Raw genomic sequence first — 18629 nt, forward strand, 5'->3', positions numbered from 1 at the left:
GTTTCTCAGGGGTTTTTTTCTTTGCAATAATTGTGCGTTTGATGTGATTGTGTCAGGAATGGCAGAGGTGTGTGTGAGTACCTGAGGCAACAAACCACAAAATGAGCCGAGGAATAGATAGGAAGCTCAAGTGGTTTGTGTTGATTTTGTTGTGCAATACAACAGCAAATTACACTCAAGTGGCTGCAGTATCTCAAGTAGCTATTTACGTCTGATTTGATCTGTAAACAAGCCTGAGCACAAGATGGTACATCTGTACCTGTGATGACTGAAAATGCCTTTTAGTCTTTGCTGTTATTATGTGCCGACATTTAAGAAACAAGCCCACAAACTGTGATTTATCTCCAGCTTTAAGGAACGGGCAAACAATCATATTGCCACCTTGTGGGATGGCCTCCGTGAAAGCTGCTGTAAATAAGCTTTCTCTGTTTCTCGGGGAGCGTGAAACAAATAAAATGGAAATGAGCTTTAAAAAGATGGGGAATGTAATCATCTGCTGTGGATGTACAGTTAAATTAAGAAATTTGTTTGTGCTTAGAGGATGAATTAAACTCATTCCCACTGCACTTGTGGTGACTTGTTTGTGATCTGGATTTGTTCTCTTTTCCCAAAAGTAGACCCTCCTCACATCTCTGTGTTTATGTTACCTCTACAGTAACATAATCCTGTTTTTATATCTGCAGCCAGCTATAGCCAGCAGTCAGCACAGCCAACAAAATGAGTGTTATCAAGTATCAGTGCTGTTTTTACTGCTACATTCATGCGCCAGACAGAGATAGAGATAATAGAGTGAATATCAATGCAAGCTGAGGGGGGAAAGAGAGGTCCACTGTGGGCAGAAAAATGGAGGAAGAATATGATATTAAAGAAAAAAAGAGGAAAAAAAAACACACATGGAAAGACTTAGTGATGGAATCAGACGGATACTGAGAAAGCTCTCCAACATGTCACATGTGAGTCTGCTGCAGTGTTGCCAAAGAGGGGATCTATTTTTAGGGGAGGAATGTACACAGAGGCCTCGTGAAAAGAGACCATAACAACAAACAGTATGCAACACGCGCCTACAAAGAGAGGGGGACATACAGTCACACCGAATCAACAGGAGATGAGAGAGGAAGAAAGTACAGGAAAATGTCAAGACACCATATTTTCTGCTGAGACGTTCCTTTGAATACAGCAGGACCCCCAAGAAAATATATAAAGAGGAAGAAGAGGAAGGTAAGACCTGGCTTTCACGAGCATCTGCTGTAGGATTTATAGCAAAAAAGTGTGATGTAAACATGTAATATACATATATATATAATATATATATGTCCTGTGGTTTATATAGTCTATACAACAGTCTGATTCTTCTTTCGTTTTGCTTCAAATACAAACACATTTTTCACTTTGCACTCATATCTAATGCATGACACAAAGCTGCAAACTCAACAACACATTACCGCTGCACATAAAACAGTGTCAAACCACAAAACAACAAAAGCATCACCAATCCCATGACAACGACACCACAGCAACAAAAATAGTTATGCAGAACCCAGCGTTGATGAGAGTGGTCTGTAAGAAGATCAAACATAAAGCAGGCCCTGTTCATTGTATAGCAGCATGCTGCAGAGATCAGTATGGAAGGTTAATATTAGAGGTATGAGGTATAATATAGAATATTTACAGGTTGAGTTTTATATGCATGCCGAATCTACTTCCATTAGCCTCTCTGTATATGTAACCCTTCAAAAGTCAAATTATGCCCTGAGGTTTTGTATCCACCTTGTAAACACTCAAATGAATATAAAATATGTGATCAACTCTGCCCCCCTTCAGCATGGATTGCCTACCACTTGAGGTTTTCCACTACAAAGACAAAGAGCAGTCCTCCAACCTGCTCCTGCAGCTTAACAGGCTGAGACAGGACAACATCCTCACAGATGTGCTGCTGTGTTCAGACAACAAAGAGATTCCCTGCCACCGCAACGTCCTGGTATCCAGCAGCCCTTACTTCAGAGCCATGTTCTGCCACAACTTTATAGAGAGACAGCAGACCAAGATTAACCTAAAGGGCATCACGTCAGCCATTCTCAGCAGCATCATTGAATATGTTTACACCGGGCTCATTAGTATCAGCATGGACATCGTGCTCCCTCTGATGCAGGCGGCGTCGATGTTGCAATATGGCCGTCTTTTTGAGGCCTGCTCCAGTTTCCTCCAAGAGCAGCTGAGCCCAGATAACTGTTTGAGCATGATAAGGCTTTCTGAGATCATGAACTGTAAAAGTCTGAGAGACAAAGCAAAAGACATGGCCATGAAGAGCTTCTCTGACGTGTCAGCCTCTGAGGATCTGTGTGAGCTCTCCTTACAGGAGCTCATGGGGTACCTGGAGGATGACAGTCTTTGTGCAGAGGAGGAGCAGGTCTTTGAGACGCTGGTTGCCTGGATCCATCACGATCCTTTATCCAGGCGTGGTGCAATTAGTGACCTTTTCAAGAAAGTTCGCCTCAGACATATCCACCCCACCTACCTCTTCCAGTTCATCGCCAATGACCCTCTCATCCAGTCCTCCACTCTCTGTACCGAGCTCATTGAATCTGTGAGGCGCCTTATGTTTTCTGTAAGCACAAAATGCCTTGATTCTGCAGTGGATTTTAAACCTCTCTGGGTTGCACCAAGGCGCTACACCTACAATGATATGTTGGTGGTGATAGGTGGGAGGAAGAACAACGAGCAGACCTCCAGAGAGGCCATAGTGTTTGATGAGAAGAGCCAGAAGTGGCAATGGCTCGCCAAGCTGCCTGTCCGTCTTTACAAAGCCTCATACGTCACCCTGCACAGCGTCCTGTATGTTATTGGAGGGCTCACCACAAATACAAAGCACAGCGAAGTCAGCACGACTGTTTACACCCTCTCCCTCAAGACCAACCAGTGGCGGACAGCAGAGCCCATGCTGGAGTCACGCTTTTCCCACCAGAGTGTTTCATACCTCCATTTCATCTTCGTGCTCGGTGGCTTGGGACCAGACAGACGCCTGACGGACAGCGTGGAGAGGTGAGATCATGACCATGATTGAATTATAAATTGGTACAACGTTTGCAACACATGAATCTCTCTATGCAGGTATAACAGCATGTTCAACCAGTGGGAGTCCATGGCGCCCATGCCTGAGGCCATGCTGCACCCTGCAGTCGCCGCCACCAACCAGAGGATCTACATGTTTGGAGGCGAGGACGCCATGCAAAACCCTCTCAGAATAATACAGGTAAAACTCAGTGTTGGATTACACTGGTCATTCATTCATCTGCCTATCCAGTCTCCACCCTTGATTCTCATATTATATTTATATCCACCCTTTGCTCCATGGTGTAGGTGTATCATATTGCCAGGAACATGTGGTCCAAGATGGAGAACAGGACAGTGAAGAATGTGTCTGCTCCTGCTGTTGTCATGGATGAAAAAATCTACATCATTGGAGGTACATAGTAGAATGGTTAATAAGGGTTAATGATGTTAAAACTCATTTCATGCTTAAAACACAGTTTCATTTTGAGTTGAATCAGAGTGTAGAGTTAAATTTCCACAGTCTGTCTGTCACACGTGTCGCATGTCTAACATTAATATCTTCCCTGTCACAGGATACACCAGGAGGATGATTGCATATGACACCAAGGCCAACCGGTTCATCAAATGTGGCAACCTGAAGGAGAGGAAGATGCACCATTCTGCCACTGTTCTCAACAACAAACTCTACGTCACAGGTGGACGTTACGTCAATGGCCACGACATCATTGAGGACTCCGACACTTTTGAGTGCTATGACCCAAAGACAGACACCTGGAAGTCAAAAGGGAGTCTCCCTTATAAACTGTTTGACCATGGCTCTCTGACTCTGACATGTGTCTCACAGACATGGGAAAAATCCTAAAAAGAAAAAAAACATTTTTGATACTTGAAAATGTCCTTTTGCATATTCCATTATTTTTCTTTCTATAAAAACAAGCCATCCTGTTGTTCAGCTTATTCCTAACCTGTCTGACTTCACAAAGTGCTATTTTCAGCCTGCTCTAAATCACAAGATTTGACTTGTCACGTTAAAATCCCCAGGGTTGTGAACTGTTTGGTGCAAGTGAAATCCATGTTCAACTCTTAGGCTGAACCCATGGATGTGTCTTTGGGGTAATGTCTAATGCCTTAATGGAAATTTATCAAATTAATATATGCTGATTCTTTATTATTTATGTACTTTTTAAGAACTAATTAAAATTACTTTACTAATAACTGAAGTAACTAGTAACTGAAGAGTAAGCTGCATATTCTCTTACTGTTGTGTCCTGTGGCAGCAAACCTTCTTACATAAACCTGTATCTTAGAGACATTTTTTAGTTCATTGTTTGCTCACTGATGTTTTTGTACTGTTTTAATTGTTTTTTAATCTTCAAAATAAAATGTGACATCCCTCCATCCCTCTGTGAGTACACTCACTGTGTCTTCACAGTACTTAGTCAGACCACAGTGAGTGCTGGCAACACATGCCCTCTATGTCACACACACACACTCCTGCAACATGTCCAGACAGTATCCTTCTTGCCATCCACACACATTGGAGACACAGGACATTATATATAAATGGTGTCCTTTTACAAAGAAGTGTCCAAAACGTTTCAGCTGGCTAAAACCATTTAAATAACATTAGTTTAGACTTATATTAGATTTTTAAATATCTCTCTCTCTCTCTCTCTCTCTCTCTCTCTCTCTCTATATATATATATATATATATATATATATATATATATATATATATATATATATATATATATATATTGACTCTTGCCATGAAGAGATGCTGGTATCTCCATGGACATTATCATGTTTTCTCAAAGCAGCAGAGGGGATTACATAATTTAATTCATCAATGACCTCCAGAAACCAGCGTCAGCCTTTTCATATGGAGTAAACATAATGTGACCGGCAAGTATTACACAGGAGACTGGATGTAATGTCTTTAAAACCAAAAGTCATTGGGTCAAATGTTTCAGCCGTTCACTGCCAGCGAATGGAGTTCAGGGGACAGTGGGTGGAGAGGGTGAAAATAGGGCTGGGTGGAAAAACTATAGGTGATCTGATGTTATTTTGAGAAACAAACAAGAGGGCAAATGTTACACCACGTGAGGCATGTGGTCTCTGCTGGTTGCTGTGCAAGCTGGCAGATGTGAGCGGAGACTAGAAACTGATGAGCGGGGTTTCACAACAGAGAATCTGAGCGAGTGATGAAACTTATCCAGGAGGAGCAGCAACAGGTGTATGTTTGTGTAACTGTGTGTGCATGTGTGTGCGTGATTAAGGTTTTAGAAGTGTCAAGCAGCTGTCGTGTCTAGTCACAACATCACAACAACAACAGAGATGATGGAGAGAGAGAGAGAGAGAGAGAGAGAGAGAGAGAGAGAGATCCTTCCCTTAAAAACGTTTTAAAAACTAATTCAAGTTTGATGTCTCGTGTCCACGTGTCAAAACACACTGACTAATAATAACTGCCAATAAAAGGCTAAATATATACAGTATAGTTGTGGTTTACACGCCTGAAACTTGGTTCTGTGAGCTGCAGAAAACTTAATGTGGCTAAATGATGGTTGGTCTATCACTAAACTGCAGCTCGCATCTGATTCATCATGGCAGGTCATTCATTGAATAAACTAAACATACACTCATAGGTCATAGATTCCTCTCCAGTTAGTCAGTCGCCAGCTGACCAAGCACTTGCTGGGACTTTCCGTGTCATTCTGTAGTTTGGCCTACTCTACAAATAGACTTCATTAAACCTCAGGACCTCACAGCACTATGAACATCACTGTGTACCTGTGCAGTTGAAAGACAAATACATTTTTAGTTTTGAAGTTCCACTTTCATACACACACACACACCACTCGCATGAGGAACTATTGAACTATTTTAGGTCACTTCTGCATTGGGTGCATAGTAAGTATCTGTAGTTCCGCTGACAGATTATTTAGAGTGTGTGTGCACGGCTCTTTTGCATGTATCAGTCTACATTAAAACCTCAAATATGAATCCACAGATATACAGCTGTGTAGGTGGCAGCTGTGTTCCTTTCTTGTGAATGTCAAAAGAAATAAAAAGTGTAAAGTGAGTGTCCCAACACGAGCACTGGACAGGCTGAAACAGGGGCCTGCTGGTTCCTGGAAGGAGAGCGTTGCACACCACGTGCTGCTGCTGCAAGGATATAGATACACACACATGAGGTACTTTACTGAGAACAAGCGCACATAGTGTTGTGTTGTGTGGGAGGAATATTAGGAAGTGGCTCTTTGCATCAGGTTACAGATACATGAGGTGACTGATCAGCCTTATTAAACAGACATTCACTTTTACAACCCGACTATTGGAGAACAAGGTTGAATGACACATGCACACAAGCCATTAACTCTACAAAATACATATATATTTTAAATTTGCCTCCTAAAAGCCCTGCAGATAAGTGTGTAAATATGTCATGTGTTTAACTAAGCTGATAGGATCTGACCCAGTGGCCTGCACAGGATTAACTACATGTTATCTTCAGCAGCGCAGGCTAGAATCAACAAAGTACCCTCATCCAGTCTTCATGGATCAATTGGTGCTGTTTTGGGGGAAATACAGTACACACATAAACACACAGCACAGTGCAACCATACACCCTGGAAGAATGTGAAGGACAACTCAATCTATTTATAATAACAGGAGTGACCAAGAATCAGGAGACTATAGAGCTATATGCTGGGAGGCCCGAGCATTGTGTTGATAAGATAAGCCCTGACAAACACTTCCTGAATAGTAATTATTTTTTATCAACATCAAAGTATTTAAAACAGAAGTGAGGCTGATGGGGAAGCAGAGTGCTGTTTGATAACAGGCTTGCACAGAGTGTAATTGATTAAATTACATGACTGAGTATCAGTGGGGAGTATTCATCTGTTTTACAGGAGGCTCTGAAGTCCAAACAAAAACAGGCAAAGCTATTAAAACATAGAGAAGCACTCCAGGTACGTGTGCTTAAAAATGCAGTAGGATCCATGCTGGAGCAGATGTGCATCCCAACTCTGGAACTCTTACATAATGGAGCCCTTCACACACTTCTAAGACGTTCGATCAAAATATATAAATATATTAGAAACTGGATTCCCTGTGTGTGCCCTAGCTGCCTCCACCTTTCCATGACTCTGACAGTTCAGATTCCTCCGCTCTTCCCTCTGAGAGGTTTTGCAACGCTAAAGTTGATAAACAAAGCCACGTGCTGCAGGGAAGTTTCCAAAGTGGGCGGACCTGGTGTATTTCCGGGTTCTGACTTGGAGGATATAAGAAGAGCTGCGCAATGTCAACAGTAGATTAGAAACACGTTGAGGAAAGAAGGGATACTTATAAACTGCAGCAGGGACTGTTTCCTGACATTATATTTGAGTTTTTGGTGTGACGACGTCGTGTTAGGATGCCTTTTCTCGGACAGGATTGGAGGTCACCGGGTCAGAGTTGGGTTAAAACCGAAGAAGGCTGGAAAAAGACGACAGCAGACGACAAAAACAACAATGTCTCCGTGCAGAGGTTGGTCCTGCTGTGTCTGACAGCACTTTTTTTGTTTAAATTGCGCAACTCTTTAATGCGCCATTACTTAGTTGACAGACAAAGATGGGGGAAGGTCTTGAAGAAAGTCCAAACTGCGTTATGAACAAAGACAGGCGGCCTACATGTTGCTTCCAGCTCCTTAACCTCGGTGTCTTTGTGTTTTTCTGGTTGCCATGTTCCATTTCCAGGCTAATCACTGAGCTATTAATAACACCACAACAAGTGAAAGGGATTAACAAACGTCTGTAGCTCTGGCGACTTTCCAAAGTGATCACACTCACTTCTCACACCAAACACCCACATTTGGGGCACAGTGTGACAGACACCTTTGTTTTGATGCTGGGGTTTTTGCTCTTAGTGGAAAAGAAAGCTGCGTGTGGACTTTGTACAGCACATAAATAAGTGTGTCCTTGTTGTTTCCAGCTTCTGCAAAGTGGAGGAGGAGGAGGAGTGTTTCAACAAGGAGAACCTGCTGCTCTCTCTCAGCTATGACATGGCTGCCAAGAAGAGGAAAAAAGACCTGATGAACAACAACACCAAGGTCCCCTGTGAGTCACAATAAAAAGAACCACACACCTATTATTCTATCATTTCTAAATCATAGCAGCAGGAGGAAGGTGTATAACATTCAAGAGGGGAACTCTGTCTAATTATGTTGTTTATGAGTCATTCCCAGCACTATTTCAATAACTCTGAATTTGTACCACATATGCAGTGTGCATTTGTCACAGTGCTGCTTAATGAAGGCAGGCCACTAATATAAACATTCTGCTTTCTCACAGATTTCCACAGGGAAAAGTGGATTTACGTTCATAAAGGAAGCACCAAGGAGGTAACAAAGCAACTCATTTGGTTTCACATCAACTTTTCATATCATCATTGCTAATGTAAACATGCTGAGAAAACTCTATACTCCTGCCGAGGATTGCAATCTAATACCCTGATAATTAAATTCTCCCAGCGGCATGGATATTGTACACTGGGAGAGGCCTTCAACCGCTTAGATTTCTGCAGCGCCATCAACGACACAAGGAGATTTAATTACGTTGTCAGAGTAAGTTTTCGTCTCTTTCTTTCCTTCCTGTTTGCTGCTGTCCCCTTTTGTTTGTCGTGTTCTGCGGTTGATGTTTTCTGTCAGTGGCTGTGAAAGGGTTAAAGGGTGTGTAGGATTCTGTGGGGGTCTTATCAAACCTTTGCAGACAAGAGGTATCAGCTGCGATGATGCTGACCCAGGGAGTGTGAGTGTGTGTGGTAAAATGATTGCCAGAGCACTTTAGCATCTCTAAATTTATTAAAACCAGAACTGTAGTAAAAAAAATCAATTCTTATTGACTCTTAAACATGAAACAACTTGATAATAATCCAGCATCCCTATCCAAATTGTAATTGCCTAATGCGATGTTAGAGGAAAAACATTTAGTTGGATTTAGAGGTTTCCCCTCTTAATATCAGCTCTGCCACATGTGCTCCCATGTGAGCTGAAGGTTGCTGTGTTCTCCTGTGCTGGGCTGAGAGAGAGGGGAGGAGGGGAGGGAGGGGAGGTGACAGCTGTGCGGTGAGGTGCGACCACCCCACAGGGTTTTATGAAACCAGACCTGGTGCTTGTCAGGTGATTCAGACCCCCAAACACACACACACGCGCACACACACACACAGAATCCCCTCTGCTGCCAGATGAAGCCTCCTCCCCTTTTGTGTTGTAGGGGGATAACATGTTTAATATACTGTCACACACACACACACACTGTTTAATATTCCAAAGATGTCAGACTACAAACTAGTCCAAATCATTGTCCGTTTGTCTCTGTTGGTTTAAAGGATTGTCCGTTTTTAGCACAGCCCCAGCTAACCTGTGCAGTGTAGTGTGGTAAGCCCAAAGAACAATATGGCTGTGTAACACTAGCATCTAGTCTGGACACACTGTCCTAGGTCACTGCTCAGCACTGGTTGCATCTGATGGCATTTAACTCTGTCTCAGTTACACAGATCAGATTCTTCCACAAAGACACAACAAGTGGATGAGTGGAGGTTATTTCAAGGAGAAGCTGACAGTAACCTTAAAATGAACTAATTTTTTAAAAGAGGTTTATTGTATAATAACTTCTAATTCTGCTGGTGTGTGTTTGTGGAACAGTTTGAGCCACACACCAAGCCATGGAGTGCAGTTTTTTGAACGGCGGAAGCTAAAAGTAGATATGGAAAAGCACATTGTTCTGCCCGGCTGCTCTACAAAGAGAGAACACTTGATGAGCTGCTAAAAGAAGAAGGGCAAGGGATTAGGTTTTAGGAATGGAGCTGGAAAGAATGGAAAAAAAAGCAGCCAGGAGGCAGTGAAGAAGCTTAACATTGGCAAAGCTGACAGGCAGGTGGAGGATGAAGAAGAGAAGTAATTTAGTTCGAAGTTGGGTTTTATTATGACCCCAGACTTATCACCTTTTTATGTAGTGTTTGGCTCGACGCTGTAGAGTCTATTTTCAGTCGACAGCTTCCACGAAACAGTTTTATAAGATCAATATTAATAACATATCTTCTCCAGTTTACCAGAAAGTGCCAGACAATATGTTGATATAATGACAGAGGTCAAAATTGAGCAAGGGGGGGGGCTTGAGTTTCTCCATGATGTCACAGCATCTGATGCATGCCAGACATGCCACCCTGCTGGAACCCACTGTTTGTCCACCAGCCAACAGCAACAACTGCACAGACATACACACAAACAAGCATGCTTACACAGACGCACACCCCAAGTCAAATGATTCAGCTAATTCACATGACATGAAGATCGGTGGTCAGATAACAATTTCCCCCTGTGGGATCAATGATGTATCCATCCATCTATCAAATGATTAAAAGCCTGCTTGTGGAGGCTGATGTTGACACCCCGGGCTCTCATCCAACACCTTTCCAGTAGCTTCTCCTCCCCCCCTCCTAAAGAGCTTCTAAAGATACCCAATCAAAGCCAAGAATGTGCTGTTGTATGCTCACTGGACCCAGTTTCTGCTGAGAGTAATGACCAGGTGGAACGTCTCCAAATTTGTTCTAGACAACATTTATTGTTGGAGTGCCTTTGTAAGAATGTAGCATAACAAACATCAAGTAATGAGGCTATGGAACGGAGAGGCTCACAGGCTCACAGGCTGACAGGATGAAATTTATGTTGTTTCTTTCTTTCTGTCTCTTTTCTTTCTCTGCTGTAGCTCCTGGAGCTTATCGCCAAGTCCCAGCTCCCCTCGCTCAGCGGAGTGGCGCAGAAAAACTACATGAATATTCTGGAGAGAGTGGTACAAAAAGGTGAGCCCCTTCTCTTGCTCTTTCACAGTCACTCAGCCAGTTTGTCCGACAGCTTTTTGTTTGTCAGACACTTTTATTTTCCTGCATATTAGACCCTCGGTCGGTCATTTCCCTTTTTTTGTTGGCTCAAGTATGCAGTAAAGTACCATTCTCATCATTCTTCCTGAAAGGCACAGCAAGGGATAATATAAGTGTAGCAAAGGTGAAGTGTTTCTGCTCCGTTCTTTGCACCAGTAGGTGAGAAAATGAGCACTGGCGACGTATAAAGAAGGCTGGAGACTGGACTGAGTGCTTTAATATCACTGACAGTCACCAGACCTCTCTGCAAGCCACAGTGTAAACTAAATGTTCCCTCTGCTAAACAGAGGTTCAGGTTGTTTAGGTGCTGTGCTGAAACTTTTCACCAAATATTATGAACGTGTGCAGCCGATCCAAAACATTTAGTTTCATAGTGTGCTTTTTGATGATCCGCGATAAAGCTTTTACTGTCTGCTAGGCTGTTCAGCCTGACGGCTCTGTGTCTCCTCGTAACACACAGGATTTAAAACTTCCCTGTAGATTATCATCATATCAATTAATTATCTTTCCGCAGTCCTTGATGACCAGCAGAACGTCCGTCCCATCAAAGAACTGCTGCACACTCTGTACGTCTCGCTGTGTGGTCTTGTTCAGGACATGGGCAAATCTGTCCTGGTGGGGAACATCAACATCTGGGTGCACCGCATGGAGAACATCCTGCAGTGGCAGCAGCAGCTGGACAACATCCAGATCAACAGGGTAAGCATCTGCCCACGATATACAATTTGAGAGGACTCTGAAGGGCAGATTTCTTTTATATTCATGATTTTTTCTTCTTCTGCCATTTCCATCTTTCAGCCCACATCTACAGGCATGACTCTGACCGACCTGCCGGCCATCCTGCAGCTGAACATCATGCAGCGCCTGTCAGATGGCAGAGACCTGGTCAGTCTTGGACAAGTCTGTCCTGAGCTGGGGATCCTTACTGAGGACCGGCTGCTATGGAAGAAACTCTGCCAGTACCACTTCACAGACAGACAGGCATGTACACGCTGTGGATATATGTATAATGCACGCACACATTTGCTTACATGAATGACTCAGATAGCCTACATAGTACCGGAACTTAAAATAAGGAGGTTAAGCGCCTCTGATAAACGACACTGGGAGAAGGGAGGCCCACTGGCACTGAAGTGACCTAGCAGCATGCCTTGATAACATAGTGAGACAGACTCACCTATAAACTAAAGCAGGTTATAGCCAAGCTCTTCTACAAATGACATGTTTTAGTTTGTTTACCGACCAACTTTGTCCACCTGGGATAATAAAACCGGTTTGTTTTGATGTTCTGAATATGCCTCAAAAGAAATGATCAAGAGTCTATCATTAAATTGGATGTTTCTATCCTCTGGTCATACCTTTAAAGTCTGTTTTTTTTCTTCTTCTTCAGATCCGTAAGCGCCTCATGGTGTCAGATAAAGGTCACTTGGAATGGAAAAAAATGTACTTCAAGCTGAGCCGCTGCTATCCTCACAGAGAGCAGTACAGTGACACCCTGCACTTCTGCACACACTGCCACATCCTTTTCTGGAAGGTAGTGTATCTGTCAAGTGGATTTGAGATCAAAAATGTTAAAATTACTGTTGTAATTTTAAGGCTTACACAGGAGAGAAATGTACATTTTAAAATTGTCTGATGTTGTGTCTCCCACCAGGACACAAACCATCCCTGCACAGCCAACAACCCAGAAAGCTGCACCTCCTCCCTTTCACCTCAAGACTTTATCAGTCTTTTCAACTTCTGATCCTTACACCAGAGGAACTGGCTGTACATACTGTTTCTGTACATAGAAAATGTACAATAATGTTTCTGTTTGATATCACAATCAATTCCTGGATGTATATTTAGTTGTGACATGACTGGAGGGTGCTCAGGCAGCGGGACAATTATGCAATCAAGTTTGTTTTGAGCAAGCAGAGAGACCTGTGGGAGGGTTTGAAAGCAAACGAATGTGATGGAGAGCAAAAGTGATGTAGAAGCAATTTGTCCTGTGGACAGAGGAGAGCTGAGGAAAAAAAAGGGAATATTAAGCTATTGGAGTTTAGTCTTAGTTTAATGTGGTTTTGTCTCCAGAATAAACGCACCTCTCCCAGCTTTAGATTTGTGCACTTCTATCTTAATTTTGCTTTTTGTTGGTTTCAACATGGGAAATAGGACAATTAGTTGACAGGTTTAAAACTGTTGTTTTATTTAGTGTGATATTACAAAGCCTGCTCACATGGGGAGGTGCGATGTGTTCAGTATTCAGACGCAGTCCACAGTAATATTCTGCTTGGCACTTGAATCACCGCAGGATAAAATGAATGTCAGTAAATAATCGTTAGACTGAATGATGACCCTGACACATTCGCACATCTTTTCTATTATGTTTTTGTTCTTTTTCACTTTTATATGGATTTGATATGATTTTTTTATGGTGTTTATTTTTCTGCAGTGGCTGTTATAGCAGCAGCACCTGAGTGCAGTATTACCAAAGATTGTTAATCGTAACATCAGTATAATAATGGTGTGTGCCTTATCATGAAACTTGAACCAGTACAGGTACAACTTATACCTTGTTTGCAATGCATTCAGATCTTAATGCTGTAGTTTTCTTTTCTATCAGCAAGTGTCTCTCATTTAGAAAATAGTTTAGATCTGAGGCTCTGATATCAAAGTTGACTTTTTTTCTATATCCTCCTGCATGTTTTTAACCACCCAGCTGATTGTGTTTACTTATTTATTTAATGAGCTTTTGGCAAGTGGTTCAACTTGTACTCTTGGGTTTAAAGGAGGACACATTGTTATTGCAAAGGTGCATCTTGATCCAGTCTTGCCTCTATCACTGCTCAGACAGTGAGGGACGATGTACATGCTATGCAATGCACTCTTGTTTATGTTCAATTGGATAAATAAAGGAAATTAAACACAACTTCTGCCCCCAGATTTATTATATTGATTTTGATGTTGAACGTGTAAGTGTGTGTGTTTTTTAAGCACAAAAAAAGTATTATATCACAGCACTCTACATTTCTGACCACATGGACCCCGTGCTGCAAGTCAACAGGCTTCAACATAAGATTCAGTGTCACTAGCAGCAAAAGTGTGCCCCCTAGTGGACAAAGAATAAACTGCAATGTAATGTGGGTATAAAAAGTTCCAACTTAATCCACATTAAGTATGTAGGTGTTAGCAGAAAAATGTAATTTAAAAGTTCTGGTATGGCCTCTCTGAGTGATTATCCATGACATGACATCATTTTTATTATTAGTGCTGAAGCTGATTTGAGCTACTTAATGTTCAGTTTTAGCTTAAAATGGATAAACATTGCCTCCATCACTGTTTACACTTGAGTGTGTCGAAGTGACACAAGCACTTAAGGCTCACTAATATGAGAACAAGTCGATCTCTTCAGCCCTGCTGTGTAATAACTGCTGAACTTCAAATGCATTGTTTCAAACAATTGTTTTAATTATTACAGTTGAAGTTAAAACAAAAAAACAGATTAAAATCATATTTATACAACACACACACACAAATAATATGAGCATTATGTTTTTTAGCATGTTTGTTAAACAAATAATAATAATAATATTTATATAAATATTAATTTTATTCAGAAATATGAAGTAGCACATGTGCGCCTCCCACTGCAGCACTGCACATATAATACTGCCCTACTCCTCAGGGTCTTTAGGTAGCTTGTATGGAGCCGAACAGCATTTGGAAGCATGGTGTGTATGATTAGGATGCTGCTGCTGCTGCTGTAAAGACATTAATACACAGGCATCATTTTAAGGCTATATAGTAAATAGGTAATGTTCATCTTCATCATCTTCATCCTTCTCATTAACCCATTTACAAACCCGCTGGTTTAAACAGTGCCTGTGTACTGACTCTTTGAAGTGGAAAAAGAAGGCAATGTTCACGGTACATTTTTTTGAGACTTCCTTGATTTTTTTCTCTGCATACTTCTTAATAACACTCCTCCTTTTTACTAATATCATGCAAGTATCATCTACAGTCTGTGCTGCTTGTAACATATAATAAAGCACCAGTAATATCTCCCTCTTCCAGTGTCTGACATACAACAATCACATTAGAAGTTTGTTGCATATTTTTAACAATCTGAACCTTTCTTTTGAAAAATTCTGTGCGTGTTTCTCTGATGCATTCAACTGCATCTGAATCAAGTATGAGATATAAGTAAATATGAGTTTGTAATATTTACCCAAACCAGTGAAGCCTGCTAGTCTGACTTTCCATTTTGTCTGCATCTTAATTAAAAACTCAATATGTTAATGAGCAGTGAATTAGCTAAACTAACAGACTTTGAGCTGCATACTTTAAATCCTACTCTAACATGCTTTGATAGCTTGTCAGCTTTGGCAACGTTTTTCTGTCTTTCAGTGCATGTAGAGAGGCATTGTGGGGTGAAAGTCCACACGACCTCCCAGAATACCAACAGCGGCAGATCCAGAGATGCTGAGGATCCCCAGTGGTTTGTGAGGTGTAGCCGAGGAAACTAGTCGTCTCTGTAAACGTGGGAGTCCTATATGCAAACAAATAAGCAGGAAGTATGATGTGGTGTGGTACACACACAAACAGGACTTTAAAAACGAGAGAAATATGTGTGTTTTTATTTAATCTCGTAAGACTGAAGGCAAAGGAAAGCAAAGAATTACCAGTGTTAGTAAATGTCACAGAGGAACGTTTTCTCTTTCAGAGTTCTGAATAATCCACTCAATAGCATCCCAACCCTACAGATTCACACGGAGAAAAAGATCACACATGTCCAGGTAACAGCAGAGAAACAGAAGACAGAAGGAATCATGCAGAGAAATCACCTGCAGTGCTTCATTTACATGCAAATAGACAGATATAGACTGTGGATATAGACTACAAACCGTTACCTTCCTGGCATTAGCTGACATTCTCCTGGCCATCATCCCCTCCAGGTAACTGCTTAGACTGACTCCCTTGACTGTAATGATGGCCTCCTGTGTGAGAACAGTACTGAAGAGCGGGCGAGTGATGTGGGAGAGACATAGAATGAGAGAGAGAGAGAGAGAGAGAGAGAGGATCACTGTAACACTGAGTACCTGCAAGAACACAGTGTCTGCCTATCTCTTTATTGTATGCGCTCCAACTAAAGTGTAAGACATTGTACGTACACCTCTGGGTTGTCTGGGTGTGGTCTGTAGACAAGCCTCTCATCCACTGATATGAGGTTAGTGAGAGTAATCTGGAAGGTAAAATACATTTGGACCTTAGGGACAGAGCAGCAAAGAGCAGCACATTTTTGTCCAGCAGCAGTTGTCTAATGAATTACAGACTCCATGTAAACTTACATTTGTTGAGCACAGCTCCATCTTTTTCTCCTTGGGGGCGACGATGGAATGCTCCTTAACATAGGTCTGTGTATGGGTGGTTCCCAGTATCTGCAGACAGAAACACAAACAGCATGAAAAGCAGGAAGTGGTGGATCTAAAAGCTACACAAACCAAGGGAGACCTGGCAACACCAGCAATTACACTGCGCCTGGCCGAATCTAAATATAGTTCAACACCTGGCACAACAATGATGTTAGCAACCAACAACACAACATTTCTCCTTCAGTCTTCAGTCAGTGAGGTCTTCCTCACACCTCCATCCTCTCCATGTGTATCATTCATATTCTGAATACACCTCAGTGTGTGTTGTGTGACTGACCGCTCGTACGATACCCGGCAGACCCCACTCTGTGCTGAGGAGTCTGTGGCTGTGAAGACGTCCTTCTGCATCCAGATTGCGGTCCAGCACGTCCACTCCGACCACGTTGGGGTTCATGGGGTTGGGGTACTTCCTCATGGCAGCCTTGATCACCGTCTCCCATGGGTAACTGCACACAAATGAATTAATTTGATTATCATCAAACAGCTTTCAATCTACACCAGATGGACTTTACAAAGTAAAGGTTCGAAGCTTTAGGGCCAGTTTAAACCAAGTTAATACAGATGAAGCTAGCATCATTAACCTCTACAGTGACCGCCCAGATTAATCTGCATTATTATTATTATTATTCTGTAAAATATTCCTTAGAGTGACCAACCTGAAAACATGCTCCGTGCTCCAAATCTTCATCTTCCAAATCAGTTTTGATCTTATCACTGACAAAACACACACACAAGTGATCCGAAACCAGCTACATCTCACCGGACTGTTGGCATAAGAGGAACTAGCTCCAGCAGTCAGTGCGGACGGGGCCTATGATGGAGGCTCACGACCATCAGTGGAGGAAGTCCAGGGAGCTCCCCTCCTCTTCACCTCGCATGTCGCCCGCGCGTAAATATTGCGCAAAGTGATCGGCTGCTCTTCTAAAGACAACAGGCAGAAAAAACACGGAACGGAGAGGTGACAACAAATGGCTAGGACAACAGAGAAGCCGGTGCAGCAACTGAGCCACCAGATGTCAACACACACAGCGTGAGATGCTGCATTCTGGGTAAGATTTTCAAAATAAAAGTACCACTGACTCTTTACTTTTATGATTTTTACCATCATAATCTTTTTGTCTTAGAATTTATGGAGAAGTGGACTCAAGCACAATGTTTTATTGATTATATAGTGATACTAGAAAAGCATTTCCTGAAGAAAATGCAAGTTTGATTGCTGCAGCTGAAGCATTGCTTTGAATGCTGATGTGAACGATTGCTCTGAATTGCTGGAGAATCTGCAATCTGAATTTAATTTGCTGAAACACGGTTAAGAATTTAAAAAGAGGAAGCTCTTATTTTGAAAAGTAGAAAATCTTTGAATATTAGAAGGAAATTAAAAAGAAACAGCTGAAGACAAGAACAGTATGAAGTCATGACCTTAAAGAATAGCCTGTGAATATACCATAGGCTGGTCAGAGGCTGGAATGATACCATAAGATTATAAGAAGCACAGGCTGTGTGATTGGATGGATGATCAATATGACACATATAATGCTTAAAATGTGATAAAGACTGATAAATGGCTGCCTGGTATGCCCCTGTGTGTCAGCCTGTCACCATGGTGCCATGCAACCTCAAAATCCACTCCAAATTTGAGAGCCTGGCGTGCGGAAACGTTTCGGAATTAGAAAACTCTGAATACAAGTTTAATATCTAATGAGTGTTTTAAGACTAAACTGGAGTCTGTATCTTGAAATTTGTAGGAGGAGACACATTTGGCAGATGCCCCTCGTTGAAGGGCTCTCTCAAAGACTTCAATGTTAAATGGCTTTTGAATTTTTATTAATATTTTGAAAACGAAACATATTTGAACAAATCTGAATACAAGTTTAATAGTCCTTGAAGAGCTGAACAGAATGATGTTTGAATGGTTTCTGTAGCTGAAAGCATGTGGAACTAGTTACTAGGAACTATTGAGATGAACATTTTGATAGTTAAATGGATGAAATCGGTCAATGTATGCTGAAGATACGCTGCAGCAATCAAACTAACTATCGCCTGTTTTGTATGAGACCAGGATTTTGTGTCACATAGAAAATTCCTCACTTTTACTGTGTCAACCTCGCTGGTTAGTCCTCTTCCTGTCTGATGCCGGTTATGTCTGTCTAACTTGACGAAGCTGGTGTAGCTCTACTGCAGCCGCCTCCATATGTGCGCATGCGCGTAGCATCTTTCCATCATCCCCCTCCAAACAAGTGGCAG

The 18629-nt window shown here is 42.0% G+C and overlaps 3 protein-coding genes across 8 annotated transcripts; 2 read left to right on the top strand and 1 right to left on the bottom strand.

The window, feature by feature from the left end:
• Positions 1–813: 813 nt before the first annotated feature.
• Positions 814–4451, top strand: LOC114448943 (kelch-like protein 38). Its single transcript, XM_028426200.1, has 5 exons — positions 814–1218; positions 1822–3039; positions 3109–3250; positions 3358–3463; positions 3624–4451. The coding sequence occupies exons 2-5, from the start codon at positions 1823–1825 to the stop codon at positions 3911–3913; spliced, it is 1755 nt and encodes a 584-aa protein (XP_028282001.1). The 5' UTR covers positions 814–1218; position 1822; the 3' UTR covers positions 3914–4451.
• Positions 4452–7351: 2900 nt separating this feature from the next.
• fbxo32 (F-box protein 32) lies at positions 7352–13863 on the top strand. Of its 4 annotated transcripts, XM_028425166.1 has the most exons (9): positions 7352–7581; positions 8026–8150; positions 8385–8434; positions 8564–8656; positions 10800–10893; positions 11486–11670; positions 11770–11952; positions 12362–12505; positions 12626–13069. In XM_028425166.1, the coding sequence occupies exons 1-9, from the start codon at positions 7469–7471 to the stop codon at positions 12713–12715; spliced, it is 1077 nt and encodes a 358-aa protein (XP_028280967.1). In that variant the 5' UTR covers positions 7352–7468; the 3' UTR covers positions 12716–13069. The 4 variants fall into 4 exon arrangements, with proteins under 4 accessions (XP_028280967.1, XP_028280968.1, XP_028280969.1 ...); XM_028425167.1 differs by lacking the exon at positions 8564–8656 and having other exon boundaries at positions 12626–13863; XM_028425168.1 differs by lacking the exon at positions 12362–12505.
• A 782-nt stretch (positions 13864–14645) lies between these two features.
• prelid3a (PRELI domain containing 3A) lies at positions 14646–17397 on the bottom strand. 3 transcript variants are annotated; one of them, XM_028425783.1, is made up of 7 exons: positions 17146–17397; positions 16663–16831; positions 16302–16391; positions 16125–16195; positions 15864–15966; positions 15636–15710; positions 14646–15502 (listed from the first exon to the last, which is right to left on the bottom strand). In XM_028425783.1, exons 1-6 carry the CDS (start codon positions 17157–17159, stop codon positions 15651–15653), a joined length of 507 nt encoding a protein of 168 aa, XP_028281584.1. In that variant the 5' UTR covers positions 17160–17397; the 3' UTR covers positions 14646–15502; positions 15636–15650. The 3 variants fall into 3 exon arrangements, with proteins under 3 accessions (XP_028281584.1, XP_028281583.1, XP_028281585.1); XM_028425782.1 differs by having other exon boundaries at positions 17042–17397; XM_028425784.1 differs by lacking the exon at positions 15636–15710 and having other exon boundaries at positions 17042–17397.
• Between the last annotated feature and the right edge of the window lie 1232 nt (positions 17398–18629).

The sequence above is a fragment of the Parambassis ranga genome, chromosome 16, assembly GCF_900634625.1.
Source record: "Parambassis ranga chromosome 16, fParRan2.1, whole genome shotgun sequence".
NCBI classification, from domain to species: Eukaryota; Metazoa; Chordata; class Actinopteri; family Ambassidae; genus Parambassis; species Parambassis ranga.